We start from the raw sequence: 26,668 nt of genomic DNA on the forward strand, positions 1-26,668 counted from the left end.
TGCAAAGTTAGAGAGCTGATAAAATCAAACAGTTTTTGCATCACTGTTTTTAAGACTTGTCTGAGGGATATGAAGTCTGAAACTGAATTGTGTATAACTTCAAACTTCTCTCTAATGATTTGCTGGTACAAAAGTATGAGGGGAAACTGAGGGCATTCTGTGACGATCAGTAATTTTGAGAGGTATGAATGTGTGAATCTTTGATGTCTAAGGCTTATTACTTGATAGAGGACACGTGTATTCAACATAAGTCACTGCTGTCACATGTTGAAATCATTGCTGTAACAATCATCCACCTTTTACTTACTTACATTACCACGTAACAGGATGCAAGGACATGTCATTCATTTGTATTATTACACATTTTTTTTTATATTCAAGATTCAACACTTACCTTGTAAATCTGGCAGCTGCTACAGTTTTAGTTCAGGGCTGACTCTGTCTGATGCTAAGGAGTACACAGCCATTACATGGGTAGGTAAAGGCACTGAGCATTGCCGGGCATCTTTGTTACTGTATGTATGGGTGTAGGACAAAGATTTTAGCCCCTTAGGTGGTGAGTGATGTGCTACACATTGTCTCAACCAATGCGAGGTCATATTGAGCAGACCTACACCTGCCTACACCCACAGCAGCTGCTAGTTCCCCCTTTGACTCCTCACCTGTGTGCGGCTGTGGTAACTTGCCAGTGGTGGGATGTGTGCCCCTTCCCCTTGTTGATCCTACTGAAGCTGTTTTCTCGTGACAATGGTGTGAAGCATGGCACAGACTGCGAAGATTTCAGTACATGTATGTGGATTGTACTGCAGGGCTCCACCAGATATATCTAGGCACTGGAACTGTGACTTCAGCAGCCCAAACACACACACTGATATTTCAGGTTTCAGCATGCGTCTCATTATAGCATTCTTCAGCTGGTGTGTGCATTTCTGATGGGCATTATCAGCCATGGTTCCAGTGCATAACCTGTATCCCCCAGTAAATAACCCTGTGGTGTCCCTAGTAAATATCTCATACACTTTGGAGTTGTGCCAGATATGTGAGTTGAAGTAACTGCCTGGGATGCCAGCACAGACATTCAAGATGATTCCCTTAGCACTGCACATGACTTGGCAGTTGATGGAGTTAAAGCCCTTTTTTGTATGTACACCTTCCCTGTTCCCTGGGTGGAGCTTTGATTTCTATACGTACATAGTCTATGGCACCCAGTACTTCAAGGTAGTGTGCTAAAAGTAGAACTCTTGCATATTTGTGGCATTGTCCTCAGGTGTACAGGTGAAATATACACAGTCACTTGCATGCTGGAGCATAGCATTCAGGAACTGATGTAGGATCATGGAAGCTGATATCTGTGACACCCCAAGTATGTCCCCTGTTGTTGTCTGAAACGCTCATGTAGCTGCAATTCTAAGTGCTACACATACCTTTGTCTCCACCAGTATTGGCTCCCCTCAGTTTGGCCTTAGTCTGAGCTAAGGGCGACAGAAGTTGCAGAGTTCCTGTAGTTTGATCTGCCCACCCTGTACAGCTCTGCAATTCCCACCTCGCACAGACTGATAAATTAAACAGGGTCCAAAAACCCTTCCCCTTCCAGGCTGTGACCTATTAGCAGCAGCAGCATAGACTTCACCCAGCTGCACATACACGTATGTAGACTCCTTTCTGTGATTGTATGCCAACAGGTTTTGGAATTCGTAGGGAAAACCAGCTCTGAGTCTACACTGTTGCTTTATAGCTTTTTGAACTGCTCCTCCATCTTGGACTGGTTGATTAGCATACAGTTCAGCTGTTTATACTGTAATTAGCATACCACGGTGTGCACCGTGTTTTCGCAGTGCTACACACCATGTAGAGACGCTTACTGAATCTAAAACTGTATGCTATCGTTTGCATTTCACACCATGATGCACACGGTTTTAGCGGCCCATGTAGGGTTTACTGAATCCAGCCCTACACGTTTAAAATCACCTATAATTAATATTTGTAATTTACTTATTAAAGCTAACAAGTAACTTCCCAATTTTTTTTTAACAACTACACTTGCTTAAATATGTATTCTTTAACTTGTCTTAAATGCACATTCAATAATTCTGCAAGGCCAAACTTGTCATCGTTTAACATTTTACTAAACATACACTTCTAAATTGTCACACATTTGTCATTTTAAATAAAACGTGCCTAAAGACAAACTGGCTAAAACATTAAAAACATTTCATGTATAAACACCTACAATCACTATTTCCTAAAAAAATATTATTACCCAATTAATAATTAAATAACATTTTTATAATGATCAAAAATCTTAAAATAACACAAGCCCAGTTGGTTACAATTAGCCGTAAAATGATTAATTTCAAACTGCTAAATGTTCTTTCAAAATAACAGTTCTAAAATAACACTTCCCTCTTTGCAAATCAAAAATAAAAACTGTTGGTCATTAAAAAAAATAAAATGTTTCTACTTTTTTTTAAATGTCAAAGTGCCGATTCTTAATATCACTACTTGCATGAAGGAAAGTGGTATAGCTCTCAGAATGACTGACAACTACACAATGTTACCTTATCGTACACGTACAGTGGTATTTGAGTTTATATTCACCAATTCTGAGTACCTTTAGAGAGCACTACAGCACAGCACCACATGGCCTTTCCTAAGGTATGTCACCGAAAACAGCCAGTGCAATCCTCTGCTGATAAAAGGCATGTCTGTGTGATGTGTAGACATATTCCCTTCGATTACCCTGGTCCAAGTCCTGCTGTGACAAGATCCGTCTGTAATCAGTACCAGAGAAAGGCGTGGCCAGCTATGCTGCCACTTCCCCTCCACATTCAGGACTTGTGCATCTTACCAACCCCTTTCTCATGTCTTCAGCCTAACTAACCACTGCAGGATTGACTGGCCAATTATGCAGCTGCCCACCTCCAAACTGGGAGTTCATCCATGTATCTCACTGTCTGCATACTTGTGCTTTCAGTCTGGCTGACTGCTGCCATGGAATGGACTGGTCACCAATGCTACCACCCACATCCACATCTAGTGTTCATCCATGTCACTATCTCCATTACCATGCCCTCAGTCTGACTTACTAATGTCATGGGATGGTATGGTCACACATTCAGCCACCCACCACCACATTCCATTTTAAAATTTTAAGGACATGTCATTCATTTGTATTATTACACATTTTTTTTATATTCAAGATTCAACACTTACCTTGTAAATCTGGCAGCTGCTACAGTTTTAGTTCAGGGCTGACTCTGTCTGATGCTAAGGAGTACACAGCCATTACATGGGTAGGTAAAGGCACTGAGCATTGCCGGGCATCTTTGTTACTGTATGTATGGGTGTGGGACAAAGATTTTAGCCCTTAGGTGGTGAGTGATGTGCTACACATTGTCTCAACCAATGCGAGGTCATATTGAGCAGACCTACACCTGCCTACACCCACAGCAGCTGCTAGTTCCCTTGACTCCTCACCTGTGTGCGGCTGTGGTAACTTGCCAGTGGTGGGATGTGTGCCCCTTCCCCTTGTTGATCCTACTGAAGCTGTTTTCTCGTGACAATGGTGTGAAGCATGGCACAGACTGCGAAGATTTCAGTACATGTATGTGGATTGTACTGCAGGGCTCCACCAGATATATCTAGGCACTGGAACTGTGACTTCAGCAGCCCAAACACACACACTGATATTTCAGGTTTCAGCATGCGTCTCATTATAGCATTCTTCAGCTGGTGTGTGCATTTCTGATGGGCATTATCAGCCATGGTTCCAGTGCATAACCTGTATCCCCCAGTAAATAACCCTGTGGTGTCCCCTAGTAAATATCTCATACACTTTGGAGTTGTGCCAGATATGTGAGTTGAAGTAACTGCCTGGGATGCCAGCACAGACATTCAAGATGATTCCCTTAGCACTGCACATGACTTGGCAGTTGATGGAGTTAAAGCCCTTTTTTTGTATGTACACCCTTCCCTGTTCCCTGGGTGGAGCTTTGATTTCTATACGTACATAGTCTATGGCACCCAGTACTTCAAGGTAGTGTGCTAAAAAGTAGAACTCTTGCATATTTGTGGCATTGTCCTCAGGTGTACAGGTGAAATATACACAGTCACTTGCATGCTGGAGCATAGCATTCAGGAACTGATGTAGGATCATGGAAGCTGATATCTGTGACACCCCAAGTATGTCCCCTGTTGTTGTCTGAAACGTTCATGTAGCTGCAATTCTAAGTGCTACACATACCTTTGTCTCCACCAGTATTGGCTCCCCTCAGTTTGGCCTTAGTCTGAGCTAAGGGCGACAGAAGTTGCAGAGTTCCTGTAGTTTGATCTGCCCACCCTGTACAGCTCTGCAATTCCCACCTCGCACAGACTGATAAATTAAACAGGGTCCAAAAACCCTTCCCCTTCCAGGCTGTGACCTATTAGCAGCAGCAGCATAGACTTCACCCAGCTGCACATACACGTATGTAGACTCCTTTCTGTGATTGTATGCCAACAGGTTTTGGAATTCGTAGGGAAAACCAGCTCTGAGTCTACACTGTTGCTTTATAGCTTTTTGAACTGCTCCTCCATCTTGGACTGGTTGATTAGCATACAGTTCAGCTGTTTATACTGTAATTAGCATACCACGGTGTGCACCGTGTTTTCGCAGTGCTACACACCATGTAGAGACGCTTACTGAATCTAAAACTGTATGCTATCGTTTGCGTTTCACACCATGATGCACACGGTTTTAGCGGCCCATGTAGGGTTTACTGAATCCAGCCCTACACGTTTAAAATCACCTATAATTAATATTTGTAATTTACTTATTAAAGCTAACAAGTAACTTCCCAATTTTTTTTTAACAACTACACTTGCTTAAATATGTATTCTTTAACTTGTCTTAAATGCACATTCAATAATTCTGCAAGGCCAAACTTGTCATCGTTTAACATTTTACTAAACATACACTTCTAAATTGTCACACATTTGTCATTTTAAATAAAACGTGCCTAAAGACAAACTGGCTAAAACATTAAAAACATTTCATGTATAAACACCTACAATCACTATTTCCTAAAAAAATATTATTACCCAATTAATAATTAAATAACATTTTTTATAATGATCAAAAAATCTTAAAATAACACAAGCCCAGTTGGTTACAATTAGCCGTAAAAATGATTAATTTCAAACTGCTAAATGTTCTTTCAAAATAACAGTTCTAAAATAACACTTCCCTCTTTGCAAATCAAAAATAAAAACTGTTGGTCATTAAAAAAAATAAAATGTTTCTACTTTTTTTTAAATGTCAAAGTGCCGATTCTTAATATCACTACTTGCATGAAGGAAAGTGGTATAGCTCTCAGAATGACTGACAACTACACAATGTTACCTTATCGTACACGTACAGTGGTATTTGAGTTTATATTCACCAATTCTGAGTACCTTTAGAGAGCACTACAGCACAGCACCACATGGCCTTTCCTAAGGTATGTCACCGAAAACAGCCAGTGCAATCCTCTGCTGATAAAAGGCATGTCTGTGTGATGTGTAGACATATTCCCTTCGATTACCCTGGTCCAAGTCCTGCTGTGACAAGATCCGTCTGTAATCAGTACCAGAGAAAGGCGTGGCCAGCTATGCTGCCACTTCCCCTCCACATTCAGGACTTGTGCATCTTACCAACCCCTTTCTCATGTCTTCAGCCTAACTAACCACTGCAGGATTGACTGGCCAATTATGCAGCTGCCCACCTCCAAACTGGGAGTTCATCCATGTATCTCACTGTCTGCATACTTGTGCTTTCAGTCTGGCTGACTGCTGCCATGGAATGGACTGGTCACCAATGCTACCACCCACATCCACATCTAGTGTTCATCCATGTCACTATCTCCATTACCATGCCCTCAGTCTGACTTACTAATGTCATGGGATGGTATGGTCACACATTCAGCCACCCACCACCACATTTCAGCTATGTCCATTTCTAGCCGAATTATATTGGTCGTTAGTCAGGATATGCAACATGTTGGTGTTTTTAAGCTGGGTCAATCTCCCTCCTTCCACTATTACTGTGCCTGGTGGAGTTTGTACTTCGGCCAGCTTCTGCCTCTCTGCACATTTGCTGCATTTACCCTCCATATGGAATGTCTGTATTTCAGTCCATTTCTCCTGCAGGTTTTAAAAGGGCACAATTTTGATTTACATCCAACAAACCCCCCCCCCCCCAAAAACAAGGCATTCATTTTCCTCAGTGAATTATACTGTACTATATAAAAGCGAGTACCCACTTCCTGGATTTGAGAGGAGTCTTATTACCTTTCATCCGGAGTATTAAACCCAAAACAGGCATCCATGTTGTACAAATAAATGGAAGTAATGAGAATCACTGTTAGGCACGTTCAGCAGCATGTGTGTGCACCTCACTGGCATCAAACACACCTCCTACGACTCCCCACCCAAAAATTCAAAAAGTAAAACTTACACAGTGTGCAGAGATTTCCAGAGGAATCTGACCTTTCGATTTCAGAATCTCCAAGCAAGTTACGCACTGACAGGTGTTTCGACAAGACCTTAACAAACGATATAAATGCAGTGTTTGTCCTTACCTTGATGGTCTTTTGTAGCTTGCACATTTCACTCTGGTCAGCGTTAGCAGTTCCTTCACTCTTTGTTGACTTCTAAGAAAAAATAAAAAGTCATAACCAATTTAAGTGTGACTTACTAAATTAATAAGCATGCCTTTCATGGATTTTTAAAGTTCTCGCACAGATATACAACACATTTTTCCCTTTCTCATGTGAAAGTGTATTCCCAAACTTAATCTGCTGAGGAATGCAGCTCCTCCTCAAATGTTTTAATGTCATCAACACTAGCATGCCTGAAACTAAAGTAAACTTCCCTCTTCCTCCTCCAACATGAGGAAGAAAGGAGAGAGAATATCAACACGGACTTCATCTAAATGCTACAAGTACTACTAAAGCTATGAAAAGTCACGTGGCATCCACCAATTAAAGGCAGCACACTATAAAGTCGGCTTATTGGCTCAATCAACTAATCCAGGTTCAGGAAAGTACAAATTTGTAAGTTGCACTTACCTACAACAGTAGATGTTTGAATTCTTCACTGCTGCAGCAGCTATGGATTGCATTCTGCCAAGGATACAGTACCTGGCCAGCTACCAAAAGCTGTAACCCACTTCCACACGGTCACTATGGCTGCCTATAGGCTAATCACTTTTGAAGGAAACTAAAATGCAGCCAAACTGACTTGACCCCAAGTATAAAAAAAAAAAAAAAAATGGAAATTTGTCTTGAAAAGAAAAAAAATACAAACATCAATAGGAACAGTTGTAAACCACTATGTACAGCAAGGGTGTGGTTAGTGGGTACGGCTACCTCAGCAGTGAAGATTTCGAGCATCTATCATTATGGACAAGTGCAGTTCAATCAACTGTAATATGTTCATCATTCCCACTGCTGCAGTAGCCTATGGGTATATTCCCAAAGCTTACCATATCTGAAAGGAGGAAGGATAAGGGTCCAAGAGTGCCTGGAAGGATAAGGGTCCAAGAGCGCCTGGAAGGATAAGGGTCCAAGAGCGCCTGGAAGGATAAGGGTCCAAGAGCGTCTGGAAGGAAAAGGATAAGGGTCCAAGAGCACCTGGAAGGACTGTTCTTGCAAAACCTGCTCTGGACCTAAAAGAATCTAATTTGTAGCACTTTGTGAATGTATGGATGGAGGACTAAGTTGCTGCCTCTAAAATGCTTCCAGAGTCCACACATTTTCAGCATGCCACTGAAGATAAGACCCTGGTGGAATGGCCTTTAACCCTGTCTGGAACAGTTTCCCCATAGTGGGAGTAACAAAATCCAACAGCTGAGGACAAGATACTATCAGAATTGTCTATGCACATTCACAGTATGAAAAATCTTTTTGACATAGTTTTTTTTTGGGGTCTAGAAAAGCTCCTAGCAAAAGACATCCCCTCCATCTGTACAACTTCAGGCTCACTATCAAAAGAATCAGTCTTGGACTATAGAAGTCTCATGTGACTCTGTTGGCATATAAATTATTTGGAAAAAAAAACTCTTCCTTAGAAGGGTTAAAACTTTTAGGAGGAGGCATATGGCACCCAGAATTGAATGTTTGCAATAAACTCCTGGCAAGGTAAGAACACCATTCTTACAAACAGAAACCATTCCACTGTTTTCTTTGGGATTATCATTTACCTCTCCAAGTACTTCTCTAAGGGGAGAATGGCTAAAGGAAAGCATATCCTGAGCAAGAGGTCACTTTTCCCTGGCAAACCACGAAGACCTTCACAAGGAAATTTCCTGCACCTCAAATGAAAGGCTCTCCCATGACCAGGGTGGTTACAAGAATAGGTACAGTTAAGAAAAAGATTGAGATATTTTCATTTTCATGCAGTTCGCATACACATTTTCTTTTTAACAATTAACGCTCACTTCCCACATTACATAAATGGATTAATTCCTACATTCCCTTAAACCTCACTCCTCCTCCTGAATAGTATTATGAATGCAGTGTTCCCACAAACTCTGTATCTTTATAATTTGTTCCCTCCTTTTCTAAATACATCACTTCCAGTTCTTTTACCTCATTTATAATACTCACTACTTCAATTACAATTGGTTTAGATTCAGACTTTAATTTTCTAGTATTTACTATTTTGGCAGCCAGTACCATTAAATGTAGTAAGGCCTTATGTCTAAGGCAATTCAAATCCCGTGTCTCAGTTAAATATAATTATTTCCTTAGCTACAACCATTTGCTCCCTCAATATTTCTGGCAAAGTACTCTGTAGGGAATTTTTAAAAATATGTCAACTCACTGTACTCTCAAAAAAATACGCTTCCCAGTCACCTGTTTTTCCTATCTCATCTCCAGCATTTGTTACATACCAGAGGAAAAAAACCTCTGTATTTTATGCCTGGTGTATAAAAACACCGGTGCAACACTTCCAAGCAAAAAGTCTAAACCTTCTTGACTCTGATACATACTCGATAGCCACACAGATATCCTTCCACTGTCCTTTTGATTACTGCATTTCCAGCCTCTCTTCCAATCTTTTCTAACCCCTCTGATTCATATTCTGATTGTTCCTGACAGTTTATCATGCAATACTTTACACACCCTACTAATTATCCCCTTAACAAGTTTATGTTCTAGACTCAACTAAAAAGCTTACTAGAGCTGGTCTTTCATTTGGCATTCCCCACATCTCTTTTCCTTTGTCTATACACAGGATATTAATCTCAGGTTGGGAAAGCACTCTGCATTTTGGTCTGCAGACTATACACAGTAAAGTGCAATTTCTCATAACAGCACACAGCGATCACAGTCAGTCTGGGGCTGCTTTCTCCCTCTTTCTCCAGATACCCAATAAGACTCCCCACTGGCACAGCTATAGAGTTGAGATCTCAGCTGAGTGACCAAGACAAGACCTCTGGCACCCTCTCTGCCCAACCAGTGCTTCGTGTCCCTGCCCATGTATCTGACACACACACAGAGGTTTGATTCACACATACACACACACCTGGGAAAAGACTGGCACAGGTTTACTAGCTATGCCCTCTTCTGCCAGACTACAAGGTAGTTTTGCCTGCCACCAGTCACTCCTTATGAGCTACTTTAAGGACCTTAAAGGGTGGCCAATCCTACCACGCAACGCTGCTATTAATCCAAATGGCAGTTTGATCAAGAGCAAGGCTATTAGGAGTGGCCTACACAGTATCACCAAATACATATGCAAGTATTCCCAGAACTTAAATATGTCTCACAAATATCAGCTACAAAGATGGATTTAAATATATTTAATAATAATAAAAGTACAATAAAATACTCATTAAATAATCACAATAACTTCAGAGTTCAAAATCACAGAAAATATTTAAAACATTATTGCAGGACAGTCTCAAATAAATAAAGAAAACCTCTAAGCTATACTCCACTACATTCCTAACTGCACCGAAGATAAATATACAGAGCAAGCAGGCAGATGTGGTAAGTGGGTATTTCCAGCTGCTTCTGTCAGGTCAAATACAAAATACTCTCCCTCTCTGAGAGTTCTTAAATTAATATATCAAATAGTACTGCTGGGTTAACTTGCAGGATGACATAACTTCTTATCATCCGACTTTAGTTCGCAAGCTAAACCCCCATTGCTAGAAACTGCCAGCATTTAGCATCTACCTGTTAAAAATACATAGCCCTCAGATCTTTGCAGCTGCTGGAAGACATAAAACAATAAAACACTTACAAGACAATGCAGAAAGCTCCCTAGTTTTAGACATCCTGTCTCCTTGCTGCATTGAAACCATCTTTTATGGCGCAATTACAAAATAATTTCAAGCATTTTTCTGACGTTTTGCAAGTTAACCTTATATGTTCCAGTTTCCACTGTTAAACTATATACATTTACACAGTTACAAAAGTGTATACACATTTCTGTTCTTTTCCAGTAGGGTACACTGTGGATATATCTTTAAGCTCAGTAATTTACAAACTCTTTCAATACACACTTCTATACCAGTAGTTTGATATACACAACATACAGTTCTAATACATTGCTAACACAACCATATGCATCATGTTGACATTCACAAATGACATATAATTATATACAAAATTCCAGATAGCTGGGGCTGTCAGTACCTCCATTTGTACATCCCTACGGTCAAAATCTTTTTTTTTTTTTTTTTTTTTTATGGCATATTTCTTAAGCATGGTGAACCAACCCAAATAAAAAGGACAATGACACCACATACAGGAATGACAAGTACCTTGGGAAGATAGTGAAGGTGCTTGCCTTGCAGTAATTCAGAGTTACAGTCTTATGGGGAATGCCATTACCTCATGCAGCTGCTACAGTTCACTTCCAAGACAACCTGGGTGCAAAATAAACAGGGCAGAGTCTGTAAAAGGCCAGGGTACAACCTCCCACAGAGAGGGACTCAAGATGTCCAGCCATCTAACGACATCATCCCAAAGAAGGATCTACGCCTACATGCCAACTCCAGTCATATTAGTAAAAGAACTGGAAAAGGACCAAGATGCAGCTGTACAAATCTCATGCAGGAAGATGCTTCAGAACATGCTTACTAGATGGCAAGACTACATTAACACAATGACCACAACCTCAGTCTAAACTTGCTCAAGCGACTACAGTGGTCCTTGGATCCCCCTTGTACCTTCTTTGATGTTGCACAGGTTATCACACCAAAAGCAACTCCTTCCTAGACATCATAAGGACCACCATTCTACTCAGAAGCATGGAGGTCACTGTTCTTCCTAAGTTCTTAACTAATCACCATCTTGTCCTTTCAGTTTGGCCACTTAAAAGAATTTTAAACTTAGCCCCCCCCCCTCCCAACTGTTGAGCTGTGGCCATTCCTTTTCCCTAAGCTAAAGATGAATATTTTTCTCTCCTATGCAGTCGTTAAGCTACTTTTAAATAACATTTTCCTGGACCCAAAACTGACTTTTTTTCTTTTACATATGCTCCTGGGTTGCTGGATGAAATCAAAGACTTAATGAAAGTCACAACTACAGTCGGAGTGTACTACAGTGTTGATGGACTATGAAAACATCAGATGAATTAAGGTTAACCAGAATCCCTGGTACTCATGCTAAAAAACATCTATCACAATCGGCTCCAGTGTTGCCTGCTGGGCAATTCTAAATCCTACTTGTCAGAGTTCAGTAACACTTCTTGTTACTTCTGACAACTCCTTCACAGCCTCCTAGCCTAAAAAGGCTCTCCTACAGTCTCCCTTCAAAGATTACATCTGAATACCCCACCAGTTTCACAGAGATGTTCCTCAACCATTTTCTTTGTCATCATCGCATTGTCTACAATAAGATCTCTCCTACTTAAATTCACATGCTTCCTGAACAACTACCTAGTCATAGAACAGGACTGCGTTGTGAGCATCATCCTGCTGTCCTGATATTTGTTTCCCCCTACAGTGCAAGTACAACTTGCTCCTATCTACACTTTCTTAATATCTTCATATTAGGGTGGCGCAGTGGTGCAGCGGTTAATGCTGTTGCCTCACAGCAAGAGGTTCTCCGGTTTGATTCTCAGCTGGGGTGCCTTCTGTGTGGAGTTTGCATGTTCTCCCTGCATTCGCGTGGGTTTCCTCCGGGTACTCTGGTTTCCTCCCACATTCTAAAGACATGCTTCTGGAGCATTTCTCCCCGGACCTCTGCTGAAAACAGGATCTGTGAAATCTAGTCAGACATTCCCGGTCAACAAAAGTTAAATAAATAAATAAAAATAAAAAATAAAATATTTCCCATCTGCAGGAAGAATTCTAGATTTATTAAATCATCAGCCAATAACCACTTCATCCTATTCAAGGTTATAGGGGAAATGCAGCCTATCTCACACAATGGTTATAAGGTAAACACCAAATCTTGGATGGGATCCAATCCACGGTAAAAGACACACATCTGTAGACAGTTTACATGATTGCCACAACATATAAAAATGTCTTTGGGAAATGAATGAAACCGAAGAATCTGGTGTAAATGTGGATAGAAGGAAGTCATACTTACTTCACAAAGAATGTATATGAGAGTTGCTCAGTTGCTCTCCATTCTAAATTTAACTATCATTCTGGTCCCTAGAACCTTTCGGCCAGTTTTGATTACACAACTACTCACTACAACAGTAGAGAAAGCTACATATCTCCAGAAAAACAGCCATCTTTTCCACACAAATAATGGATTTTCTAGGTCTTTAGCACTCTTACCAGCCCTGTTGCATATTACTAACATTTGAACTAATGACAACAAAAAGAAGCCTCAGCAGATAAAGTCCTGAATATGCCAAAATAAATCGAAAAAAAAAAAAAAAACAGAAGCCATTCAGGACAACACAGAAAATTTGTCATCATAAGCTTTCACAAATGCTTGATATAGTACCAAAAAACACATTAGAGACAGATTTAAAACATGTAAAATGCATGCGAGGCATGTGACTTAATTATTAAAATCTTAAATGCATGGTACATCTTAAACGACATAAAATCTTACTGTTATACTCAATAGATACTTCTTAACACAATACAGTTACCTTAAAGTTCATGCTTTCAATATGCAGTTTATATTTACAGCAGTATTAAGACCTGGGTACAATCCGCTCAGTATATTTATCCATTTGTATTCCATTGTTCCCATTTTAAATACCCCGACCCTTACGTACATTCAAAAGCACAGTTTCTAAAACTAGAAATGTAAAGGCATGATTTGAACCTTTTTCTGTAATCTGTATGCATACGCCATTCTGCTCATTATTCCTTCTAACATCAAAAAATGTGAGCAAATTCTATCCTCGGGCCAAAATAAATGCCCACATTGCCAGAATACACACCTGCCATGTCTGTCTGCATGGCTGCTCCCTACTTGCTATTGTTCTCATTGGGAAATGCAAAAAACCCAGAATCGAGGAACATACGACCTGGGTTGAAAGGGGAGGGGACCCACGTTCACCAGGTGTTGCAGGAAATATGACATAGAAAACAATTCCCATGGCAGTGGCCAAAGTTTTCTGTTTAAAGGTTTAAAAGTATGGAGCCAGAGATTCCATTCTGCACTGCAGGAGGCAGACTCTCTGGTTGCTGAAGCCCAGTAAGGGTACAAGGGACACCATTCTTTTGGAAGCAGTGTGAATTCATTTGGAGATGATGAAAAAAACAACAAGTTTTGAAAATATGCCATGGTGAACTGCAGAACAGTCTCCACCTTGTCCTGAGATAGTTCCTGTATTAGGCAATTGTTGAGGCAATGGTAAATATGAATGCCCTTGTTTCTGCAATAGAAAATGAATGGAAGACTCATTGTAAATGCCCTGAGTGCAACAGCCAATCCATAGGGATTAAACTGATAATGGGAGAACCACACGTTCACTCTGAGAAACCATCTGTGGTTCTTAAAAACAGGAATATGGAAGCAAGCCTCTAAGCTCTGGAGTATCATCAGGGCTTGAGGAGAACAGAATGGCAAGAAGGCTTGTAGTGTTAACATCATCAACTGTAGAAGCATGACGAAGGTGTTCAGTCTTGAATCTACAATGGACTCTAAGGACCCGTCTTTCCGGGCATTAGGAAGGGACTTAAAAAGAACTCTCGGTTTTGGTCCAACCATTGAAAGCCTTGTTAGTATTCACAGGTGTAGAACTTCTTGTAAGATTAAGGGGACCAGCTATACATATGCCACTGGCACAGGGGGTGGGATTCCAGACATTTATTTATTAATAGCAAAGTTGATGCTTTTCCAGTTTCACAACAGCAGGGTACCCTACACGTTCTATTCCTGAGGTGGACACAATGGGGTGTAGACAGGGCTAGTGCAATGTTTTATAGAACAGGAAGACACTCCATATAGTCATGGCTATTCTCTTTGGTGCGCTGGGCTCTGGTGCCCCTCCTCCCCCAATAATCTTAGTCAGGTGCCCCTGTCGCTCTCTTTTGTACTGGTGCCATTACCCTTCATCAGTTTACTTTTTTTGTCTGTGACAGGAGGATATGACCTTTGAGGGAAAGTTTCCATTATACCCTGGCATGGGGAGTGAAAAATATGCTTCATCAGGCTTTCCCTTTTTTCAACTAGCAGGGTTCTCATAAACTAGATCCTTGTCAAGGGGTGCATTAAGCAGGTTCCCTCTGACATCCATGGACATGCAGTGAAGTCACAGGCAAGTATGCCTCCTCCTAACCTACCCTGTAGCTGCTGCCCTGAATGCTACAATCACTGCATCGTGGCCATACATGATGGAAAGTGAATCCCATAAATTAACTGTCTGAATGAAATTTAATAATAATTTCACCCTGAAGGGGTAAAGAAACCTTCACAATTGCCCTCTCATCTGGTCAAGGAGAATAATCTACGACTAAGTCATATGTTTCCAGCAGTTAGTGGCCGTTGCATACATAAGTGTGTAAGTGTGTATATACATAGATGCACACACTTTCTTCTGAAATGGGACCGGGACTCTGTATCCTCTATGTTGGGAAGGGCACTCTCGAGCAGGAACAAATTCTGATTTTTTTTTTTTTTGTTTTTTTGTTTTTTGTTTTTTTTAGAAGAACTTATGTGACTCCTGGACTCTAAAATCTACCAGGCTTTTTACATGTAGGAGGCAGGGCATCAAATTACTTGGGGGATGCTAAGAAGGCAGCTCCTAGACTGGAGGAACTCATACAGATTTAGGAGGATCCAGGTCCTGCAAGTCAAAGTACTTTTCTCTAGTTTCCCATTTGAAATGATCTTTCATCCTGCAAAGAACGTCTCCAATAAGATTTCCTTTGTGGATTAAGTGGAGGACAGTGTCACTAGTGTGTCAAATCTAAGGAGAATACATCTGGAAGTAGTCCAATTCTTCTCCCAACTCTCACAGGTTTCATCACCTTTCTCTGGAGAGGGTTTCTCTCCCTTGTCAGAGGGAACCCACAACATTAAACCGTGATCTTTGCTTGGCTGCAGGCTCTGCAGGACATAAAGAAACCTTTGAGCCAAGGAGATCCATTTCCAGAGAACAGCCTGAGAGAGGTGGGAGGCAAAGAACTGACCAATTACCTACGGCCCAAGTAACTGCGGGCAGCTAAGGTCTGGTATGTCATGCCTGTATTAGTCTGTCCTCTTGGCTGAGGCACATGACTTGGAAGTGTGGACCTGGGGATGGGAGTGCTTGGGACCTCCATTTCATTAGCAGGGATGCCCTCCCTCATCAAACTCATGTGACAACTCTTCCCCCCTTCTAAACCTAAGAAACAAACTAAAGCAACAGACATTAAAGCTAGGCCAACTCATCTAAATTCAACACAAGGGCCTTTGTTTAATGAGATGAGCCTGAAATCACAGGCACTTTGGCCTCCAAAGAGACTTCACCGAAACTCGGACACCTGAAATACATGATACGTAGGCTGCAAAAGTGCATCACTGGGATCAGTATCCATAAGTCCAGCAGGTATATTAGACTCCATGATCACAGCTCCCAGGTTTCTGGCTACATTCTCCTTAAGGTACTTTTCAATTTGTTTTTTTTATGGGAATGTCTGAGACCAGACATGAACTGAAAGATGCAGCAGAGGTACAAGTCATGGCCTCCAGCCACTTACTGTCTAAACAGTTTTGAAGTTTTTGAATAAAACTCAGACAAACCAAACAGCTTTCAATATCACATTCATGACCTAGGCTGAACATGCAAAGGCTATGAAAAATATTTATGCGAAACTTGTGTATAACAAAAACACCGACTTTCATTTGTAAACTAAAGCATACGACATCTAAACCCAATAAAACATAATGCAAGCCACAGCTAAACAACTAAACACTGAAACAAGAAATTTCTCCAAAGGAGCACTTTTACTGGACTGAGCTCTGGAATAAGCCAGACTACAAAACAAAGAAAAAGATAGATGATAGCTCTGCAAAATGTTGCATGAAAGATTTAAAATAATGGGTGTGGGGTTGGCATAATGGTTAAGAGATTTGCCTCACAGATACAAGGTACAGGATTTGATACTGATCTTGGGCTACTGGCAAGGATTAAATGGCCCTTCAGGTCAGTTAGCAAAGTATTCAGCTATGATTCTATGAACATGGGGGAAATGCACAGAATTTCCTAAGAGGTGGATGTTTACCCAATCAGGAGAGAGAAGTATGTGGAGCAGTTGAAGTCTGGCTGGATGTCAGGCTTTCTGCAGATTAAATCCCAATAGCAATGACAATTGCAACAAAGATCTATATATTAAACAGCATATAACCTGTATTTGTCAATGTTCAAGAAAAAAGAATACCTTGTAAAATAATAGTTATGTACTCACCATAACCTGGAATCTGTGTTATCCGTAGTCACCATTCCTGTTTACAACCCTACCAACAAGAGATGAGAACTGAACCTAAATCATTAATGGACTGCTTACTAATCTTATAAATAAATATACTAAAACACTAGAATAATTAAGACAGAAACAAGAGAGGAAAAGTACAGTTATTCATGTAAACTTACTACAATAATACATGTTCGGATCGATAACTGTTGCAGTAAATGCACGTCCACTGAAGCATGAGAGAACATACAGGTGCCAAACTTCAGACCTTTCCTGCCTTTAAACAAGAGAAGCTGCAGCCAACCAAATATGTCATCCCCTGAAGACAAAATGCATAATCTTAACTCATACCATAAACAGAAAAAAGGATAAAATGGGATCCCATGCCAGACAGTGAAAAGTAGCTAAGAAAATACTGTGCATGTATATAGAGATATCTATACATACAAACACAAGCGTGTGCACCCGTGGAGGTGGAAACAGGGTGCTAGTGCTGCAACAGTGCTCTATTCAAACATATACTGTTGTGGTAAGTTTGCTTGCACAACTGTACAATGTTCATCATTACATCACTGTTGTAGTAGCATAAAACTATATGGTTTGACTGCCAAAACTTAACAGAAAGGGTAAATGATGCAGGGCCAGAATCCAAAAGACCTGGAGACTAGATCTAGCAAATCCTGTTCCGATTCTGGAAAATGGATCAGTTTTATATTAACTAGTGGAAGTGTGCCATATAGATAGACCAAGTTGTTGCCTCTATAACAGCTCTAGAATCCACCCCTTTCCATAAAGGCATATAAGTAGCCATTATTACTGGAGTATGCCACAACATTCTGGGAGGGAAGGAGGCTTCTTCCATGGCAAAAAAGCAGATATGTATAGCCTGGAATAACCATGTGGATATGGTCTGCATGAAAACGTATTTTTCACCTTTAAATAAAATAAAATGTGGGTCTGACAATCTGAAATCTTTTGTCTTATCCATGTACTATCAGAGTTTCTGTACGCATGCATGGAATGCAAAATCCTTTCTCCTCTGTTTTTAGACAGAGGGAAAAAAACAGGAAGATGAACACACTGATTCAAAGTAAACTCAAAACTTACTTTTCACATAACAGAGGCATTAGTTCTAAGAGATACTCTCATTATGAAAAACTGAAAAGGACTCGCAACTCAGAAAGGCAATCATTAGAGTGGTTTTCCAAATAAGGTACATTAGGTAAGAATTAGCTACAGGTTCAAATGGAGATAAAGATCACTTCTCCAAAATCTCCAAAACAAAATTAAGATCACAGGATGAAGCCACCTATTTCCTAGGTGGTCTAATCTGTAAAACTCTTTCAAAATTTACCTTAAATGGGAAGAAGGAAGAATCTAATGGTAAACAAGCTGAAAAGGTGAGGATAGAAGTGCAAGACAGGCCCGACTTTTCCATTTTATACAAGTACCGGAATACTGGCTGTGCTATTGCAAGGTCGGGTCCTGGTCTCTATTACAAAACAGAAAGTATTTTACTGGCTCTGTTTACCAGGTTAGACACCCCTACATCAGTGCATTTTTTTCATGAGGGATCCAAAGTGGTATTGTTACCGACTAGGGAGAATTTGACAAGAATACAAGGGAACTCCTACTCTTTCCAGCCACTAGGGGGCATCAGAGGGGCTACTGCTGAGGTTTCAGTTCACCCTAAGGATGGAATGCAACAATGCTGTTGCACAGAACAGGGAGAATTTTGGAGTGAAGGAAAAAGCTATTTCTGTTGAAAACAACGATAAAGTCACAGCCATGGCTTCAAGAGGTTTGGTAAAAACTGTGTTAAAGTCAAAAGGGGAATGATTCAGATGGTGAAGCAGTGCAATGGACTGCAGCAGTCGAAAGGTTGCTCAGATAAGGAGAGAAGAGTACAAGACATGAAGCAAAAGAAGTCAAAAAATGGAGGAGGATAGCAGAGATGAAGAGGGTGCAAACCGGTCTGGTGAAGCAACTGGCTTTAAGGAGAGGATCGCTAGAAGGGCTGCAACTAATTTTGAAACAAAGCATGTTAAACTGCAAATTAAAGGAATGTTTGCTGTTTGAATGATGGTCATACAGGCAGGAAATGAACAGCAGCAAGAAAAAAGATAATGGAGAAAATATTTGTCAAAGGAATATGGAAAGTACAGTTTTGTACCTACCATAAATGTAGATGTTCGAGTGCTAATACAGCTGCAGTAATCACAAATGGGTTTTCAGCAGTCAGGCGGTCCCTCGGTCGGCCGAATTCCAAAGTCTTGGTCCGGCATCGGTTGTCGTCGCTTACTCTTCTGACGTCAGTGAGGCCAGAGTATACAAGACACAGCCGACGCCATGTTCTTCAGTCTTTCTTGCCCCAGATGTCAGGTGCCCCCAAAAGGAAGGCAATACATAAATAATGCTTATCTACATATACAAGCAATGCAATGTAATCCAAAATCAGTGTAAGCAAGCAAATAAAACATAGCAGGATAACCCAGTCAGGTAGTATGAAGAGGTTGTTAGGCCCCATGCCTTTACCAAGTGGGGAAGGAGGGAGGGAAACCTGTACTGCAGCTGTATTAGCACTCGAACATCTACATTTATGGTAGGTACAAAACTGTACTATGTTCATCGTGCATACAGCTGCAGTAATCACAGATGGGTAGAGTCCCAAAGCTATGCATAGGGTGGTAGGTACTATGAGGAACTGGGTTGAGCCAGAATGCCCTGCAAAACAGCAGTGGCAAAGCCTGCTCTTGTTCTAGAATATAAGGGCAGGTGGTAGTGTTTTGTGAAGGTATGTACAGAACTCCAAGTGGCTGCCTCCAAAATATCTTTAGTAGGAACACCTCTGAGGAAGGCTGTAGAGGTGGCTGTGGCCCTGGTGGAGTGAGATCTGATACCTGTAGGAACAGATTTCCCATGATAGGAATAACAAAACCGTATGCAGTGGCCAATCTACTTGGAAATGGTCTGTTTTGTAACTGGTTTCCCTTGAGCCCCTACAGCATAGGACACAAAAAGTTGTTCTGATTTCCTGAAGGACTTTGTTCTGTCCATATAATAACGTAGCTGCCTATGGATATCTAAAGAGTGTAGCAGCCTTTCCCCTTTGTTTTGAGGATTAGGATAAAAGGTAGGCAGGTGTATGGCTTGATTTAAGGCTACCCTGGATACCACTTTTGGCATAAAAGATGGGTTGGTACGAAGGGAAACCCTGTCCTGATGGAAGATGAGGAAGGGCTGCACCGCCATGAGGGCCTGTAGTTCAGAAACCCTACGAGCTGAAGTGATGGCCAGAAGGAAGGCTGTTTTCCAGGACAAATATTGCAAATCTGTTGAGGCAGCTGGTTCAAAAGGAGGCAATGTTAATTTTTCTAGTATGTAATTAAGGTCCCAGGCTGGTATTGGTTGCTTCCTTGGAGGTCTTGTATTCTTAGCCCCTCTGAGGAACTGTCGTAAGAGTGGGTGAGAAAATAAAGGGGGATCCGTGTTGAATTCTGCAGAAATGGCTGAGGCATGTATTTTTATGGAAGAAAATGAAAGTCCACTGTTCAGCAGTTCAGCTAGATACTGTAATACCTGAGGCAAGTTCAATTTTCTAGGGTCCTGGCCTCTTTTCTCATTCCACGAGCAAAACCGCTTCCATTTTGCGGAGTAAGCTTTTCTAGTAGATGGTCTTCTGGCCTCCAAAATGACATCCTGCACCTCCTTGGAGAATAGGGTCTGTTGTGGTGTTAAGGAATTTTCCATGCAGCGAGGTTGAGTGTTTTCAGCTGACTGTGAAGAGTTTTGTAGCTGTGCTGAGTCAGCAGAAGAGGCATTAGAGGCAGGGACCAGGGAGGAGTATGTGTTAGGCTCCTCAGGAGTGGATACCAGTGTTGCCTTGGCCAATCTGGAGCAATCAGTATCATCCTCGGTTTGTCTGTTCTTGCTTTCAAAAGCACCTTGGGCAGAAGAGGCAGAGGTGGGAATGCGTAAACTGTCCATGCTGTCCAACTGAATGAAAGGGCGTCCACTTTCCAGGCCTATGGATGAAAGCTCCTTGAACAAAACTTTTTCAATTGATGGTTCCTGTGGGAGGCAAAAAGATCTATGTCTGGCCTCCCCCATGCTTGGATTATCTCTGTAAACACCTGAGGATGTAACTTCCATTCGTGTGGATCTGTCATATTTCTGCTTAGAGTGTCTGCCAGTGTGTTTTCCAGTCCTGGCAAGTACTGTGCTTGAAGTTCGATTTGTCTTTCCAGAGCCAAGTTCCAGAGAGTCATGGCTAGTCTGCACAAGGGGTATGAATGTGTTCCTCCTTGTTTGTTTATGTACCACATTACTGTGGTGTTGTCTGTTCTCATCAGTAATTGTCCTGGATGCAGGAAGTCCTTGAAAGCTGTAATTGCATTTATTACTGCTAGCATTTCTTTTTGATTGATGTGAAGGTGCTTTTCCTTTTGGGACCATCTGCCCTGAATGCACCTGTCCTTCATGTGCGCCCAAGCGTAATCTGAGGCGTCTGTGGTTATGACTTGTTTTGCTTGAGGCTTGCAGAATGGAAGGCCTGTGTTTACTTGACATGCTTGGGCCCACCATAGAAATTCCTTTTGCAAACATGGAATTATTGGTATAATTGCTTCCAAACTGTGACTGCGTTGAGACCATAGATTTTTTAGGTACCATTGAAGTTTCCTCATATGCAGCTTTGCACATGGGATTAGAAGAATGCAAGATGCCATGAATCCCAGAGCCTGCAGGATTTTCCTTGCAGTAAGCCTGGTACTTTTTGCTAGTGTTTTGAAGTACTGAGATAGTTGCCCTGTTTTTCTGGCGTAAGATATGCCATCTGGGTGTTTGTGTCCAAGTTGGCACCCAGGAAGGTTATTTTCTGAGATGGTGTTAGCCTTGATTTCTCCTTGTTGATTGTATATCCCAGAGAAAGCAGTAACCGTGTCACACATGCCAGATGTTCCAGTAGTATGTTTGCTGTCCGCTTGGATCAGGCAGTCGTCCAGATAAGGGTAAATTTGTATCCCTTGAAGTCTGCAGTAGGCAATCACTGATGCCAGGCACTTTGTGAATACTCTGGGCGCAGTAGATAAGCCAAAGGGCAATGCAGAGAATTGATAGTGGATTGAACCTGCAAGAAATCTGAGGTATCTTCTGCAGCTTTGTCTGATTGGGACATGCAGGTATGCCTCCTTGAGGTCCAATGTTACCAGCCAAAACTCCTTGCCCAGCATGGGAAGAAGTTGCTGTAATGTGAGCATCTTGAATTTTGGTACGAGTAGAAATGTGTTTAGGATGGATAAGTCCAGAATGGGTCTCCAGTCGGTTCCTTTCCTTGGTACCAGAAAAAGTCTTGAATAAAAACCTTGACCTTGTTGGTGCGTAGGTACCTTTTGTATAGCTCTCATGTTTAAGAGCTTGGAAATTTGCAGTTGTGCCTCTGCCCTTTGATTTTGTGGCAGGTTTGACATGCCTCTCATTTTTGGAAGTGTGTGAAATTGAAATTTGTAGCCTCTGTTTATAATGTCCAGTATCCATTTGTCTGTTGTGACAATATGCCAATTGCTTGCAAATAATGCTAGTTTCCCTCCCAAAGGTGCTGCCAGCTGAGACTTGCTTGGCATGGAAATGAGGGAGTCATTGGGTTTGCTTCCTGTATTGTTGTGCACTGTCTTCACCACCTCTTGGTGCTGGAGTTTGCCATTGTCTGCCTCTATATGATCCTTGTGATTGCCCTCTGCCCCTTGTGCATCTGTATCTACCTCTTTGGGGCTTGTCAGTGGCTGGAAAGGACCAGTTTTTTGAAGGCCAATTTCTGCTAAAACGTGGTGGTTGGACCTGTAAGAAAGCTTTGACAGTTTGCATAGATTTGGCTTTTTCTTCCATTTTCCGTAGCATCTCCTCAGCGTTAGTACCAAATAGTACATCCTTTTGTAAAGGAGCATCAAGAAGTTTAGCTTTCACATGATCAGGCAAATTTTGTTCCCTAAGCCAGGCATGTCTGCGAATGACTGATCCTGTAGCAGCCGCTCTACTGGAAGCCTCTAGGGCATCATAACCACACTGTAAGGTGTGTTTACCCACTTGCTCCGCACTATGCATCATATCCTGTAACTCTTAAATCTGGTTGTTCAGGTTGAGACATTTTGTTCCTTAATTGTGATAACAGGTACTGTTGATATTTAATCATATGAAACTGACAGTTTAAGGCCCTCATGGCTAGGGTGGCCGAGGTATATACCTTTTTACCCCACCTTTCTAGAGATCTGGATTCCCTTTCTGCAGGAAGTGGATTCTTGGTAGTGGAGGCCTTTAATCCCTTGGGGCCTTGTGAAATGGTTTCAGGGTCAGCATCATGGCCTTTGTAGAGAAATTGGCGAGAACTGGGTACTCTAATACCTATCAGGTTTTACTGATGCAGGAGGCAGAGAATCAGGGTTAAGGCAAGCCTCCGAATAGACATCATCCAGTACATCCAAAACAGGGGGTATAGCCAGAGGTCTGTGCTGAGGTAACCAAAGAAATTCCCTAAGTCTTTTCTTGGAATCTGAAAAGTCTTGGCCTTCCCAATGGAAGTGTTCCCTCAAGGTGTGCAAGGTTTCCCCAAAAGAAAAATCCTCAGGGGGGATACAGAAGGAATGGACTGTTCTGCATCCGAATCCTCAAAAGGGGAGTAAGATTGTTCCTCTGCATCAGAATGTTCTGATAAAATGGATCCCTGATCAGAAGAGGGAGATTCTTCCTCCACTCTGGGTCTCTTGTCAGGAGGGGGCTGAGAACCTCTGATAAGAGTAATTAGATCCTCAGCCATTTTAAGCATCTGTTTCTTAGGCATGGGTCCAGGAGATGGGCCCTGTGCAACAGGCCTCGTGGGATGCCTGGCTGCTTTGGATTTAGTAAAGGCCTTAATTGAAAAAGAAGAAGAGGGCCTAAATACACCATGGGTGGAGGTGGACCTGTCCACATTAGTAGGCTCGACATTAGCAGGGGCTTCGGTTGTAGTCTGGGAAAGGGCCGAGGACCCAGCGGTCTCGGGTACAGAGGACACCGCCAAAGGAGTGTCGTCGGTAGTCAGGGACTGCAAAGGCGTCTCGCTGAGAACCGGACCACGTGTAGCCTGTTTTGGCGTGGTGTCGGCGGGGACCGAGGGCCTCGTGTGTCGGTCCTTTTCCTTGCGTTTTTTGGACAAAACGGTAGTCTGAGTGTCCGACGACATTTTATAGTCAAAAGCTTTACCAAAGTAGTATTGGGCGAACTCCGCCCGACGCTTGATAGTGCGTTTATTGAAGGTAGCGCAAAAGCGACAGCCCGAGACGTCGTGGTCTGGGCCCAAACAAGGTATGCAAAGGGAATGGAAATCCTTATGCGGTATTTGCTTCCCACAAGAAATACAATTATTAACTTTTTCTGACATCGGTCTGAGGCAAGAAAAGTTTCCCCAACGGGGTACTTAGCTTTAAAGAAGACTTCGGTTCCAATTATTTTCGTAATTCAGGAGCTGGCCGACCGGCACTTGCGAACTGCTTCTGCTTCGGGCACCGCGCGGCAAAAAAGACTGGAGAACATGGCGTCGGCTGTGTCTTGTATACTCTGGCCTCACTGACGTCAGAAGAGTAAGCGACGACAACCGACGCTGGACCAAGACTTTGGAATTCGGCCGACCGAGGGACCGCCTGACGGCTGAAAACCCATCTGTGATTACTGCAGCTGTATGCACGATGAACATCAGTAACCGGCATTTAGAAAAGCAATGGTAATAATTAGCCAGAAAAATTAGGAAATATCCACTGACAAGTACTTTGTCAATATTAACACACTTCTGTGATTTTTAAAGTAATCATGAGCGGACAGGTGATCCACTGTGGCGACCCCTAACCGGGAAAAGCCGAAAGAAGAATGCATTACAGCCCTAATGCACTTAGTAACAGGATCATTTTGTGAAGAGACTTTTGAGACTTCTTAGTTGGCCAAACAATTTGTAAATGAATGTGAAAAAAATGTTTTATTAAGTCCACGAAATTGTTTATCAAACTTAACGTATCCGAGTGTTAGAACAGTTTAGAACTTCAGACACAGATGAAAATGAAATGAAAACAAACACAAGGCATGCTTTTTAAGCAATTTGTCATAACTTATAACAAAAGATGGAGTACGCAATGTGGAGAATTTGGTCATGGGGGGGGGGGGGATTTTTGGCTTGCTTGCCCTTTAAAGATGAAGGGAACCGTGAGAAAAATGAAAAGAAGCACACAGAAAAAAGAAATCAAGGTGTGCAACTGTCCCAATCAAGAAACAAAAGTGGAACACATATAATGGAGTAAAGGGAAAGGAGGAAACAGACAACTGGAGTAAAAACAGACACACAATTAGAAGTGAATGAATAATGGAGGAGAAAATAGGAAAATAAATAAAAAGGGTTTTAACAGGCACTTGATACAAAGGAGGAAGTCAGGGAGGTTAGTGGCGATTCAGAAAGTCAGGTGACAAACGTCTACAGGGATAGGGTGAAGAGAAAAGAAAACAAAAGGTGGGTTAAAAATATGCAAGCAAAAAAAGGAAAAGTTATTAATGTGGTTGTAAATAGCAAAAAACAATAAGAAAAAATGCCTGTGTTTGAATGGTGTAAAAGGGTTCATGTGACATTAAATGTTTACAAAATGAAAGGTATGTTGAGACAAGTAAAAGTGAAAGGTTTGAAGTGATGTGAAAAAAAAACAGCAGTATGGACAACAGGGAAGGGTTTATATTTTGAGACTGCAGTCCTTTTAAAAATGAATTAAAAATGATAGGAGTGATAATAGCGCTGGCAGGCAGAGTGCTGATATAGGACTTAGAAATAAAAAAGAAGCCAGTGAGATTGTGTTACATGCGCATACAAATGTGGGAGGAAAGAAAAAAAGATGCTTGAGGAGATAAACAAAATGTGATTATCAATTCACCTGTAATAATAATAGGGGATTTTGATTATAATCTAAGGAAAGAAAAAGGTAAAATGCCACAGAACATTCAAATAATGAAACAGAAGATAAAAATAAGAAGTTATGTACCTACCATAACGTTCCATGTTAGTTGTCTTCTTCTCGTCTTCTTTCTTGCTGGATGGGTTCGGAGCCGATCCTCGGCTCCGACTCGGCATACTAAAAGCTCGAGAGCTAATTCCACCGGCCCGAGGCTCCCCTATATCCCACAATGCTAGGCGGTAACTACTCAGATCTCGTTTGGTAGCTATACCAAGCAATACTAGTCTCCAAAATGGAGTAACAAGATTCGGAAGAAGAAACACAAAGAATTCCTGTCGGTCTGTCCAGGCTTGGGGGAAGGAGGGAGGGACGCAAGAAAGAAGGCGAGAAGAAGACAACTAACATGGAACGTTATGGTAGGTACATAACTTCTTAATGTTAAGTTGTCAATCTTGCCTTCATTCTTGCTGGATGGGACCGCGTCCCTAGCACCTTATCCCGGGTGGCCTATCGGAACAGACTCTTGAGAACAGTGGAACCAAAATTGGCACGGCTTCTGGAAACCATGTCCAATTTGTAATGTGAAATGAATGTATGAGGAGAAGCCCATGTGGCTGCTGCACAGATTGAGTCTATTGGCAACCTGTCCTGAAAGGCAATGGATGTAGCTAATGCCCTGGTTGAGTGAGCTCTAGGTCTTGAGGGTAATTTCTGATGTCTAATCTCATAGATGAAGGTAATTGTAGAAGTTAACCATCTAGACAGAGACACTTTGGTAACTGGAAGGCCTAGTCTTCCTTCTGCATATGACAGAAACAATTGATCAGATTTCCTGAGATGTTTAGTTCTGTCTAAGTAATATCTC

General features: G+C 41.7%; 1 protein-coding gene across 1 annotated transcript in view; it reads right to left on the minus strand.

Annotated features, from left to right (window-relative positions):
- The window catches only part of TRIP11 (thyroid hormone receptor interactor 11), a 1,664,886-nt gene that overhangs the window by 1,269,186 nt on the left and 369,032 nt on the right, over positions 1-26,668 (minus strand). Inside the window, exon 5 of the mRNA XM_044073627.1 lies at positions 6,597-6,668. Coding sequence (XP_043929562.1) covers positions 6,597-6,668 — 72 coding nt within the window. The remainder of the gene's footprint in view (positions 1-6,596; positions 6,669-26,668) is intronic.

This window comes from Protopterus annectens, chromosome 6.part0, assembly GCF_019279795.1.
Source record: "Protopterus annectens isolate FY-2018-M chromosome 6.part0, PAN1.0, whole genome shotgun sequence".
Classification (NCBI taxonomy): Eukaryota; Metazoa; Chordata; order Ceratodontiformes; family Protopteridae; genus Protopterus; species Protopterus annectens.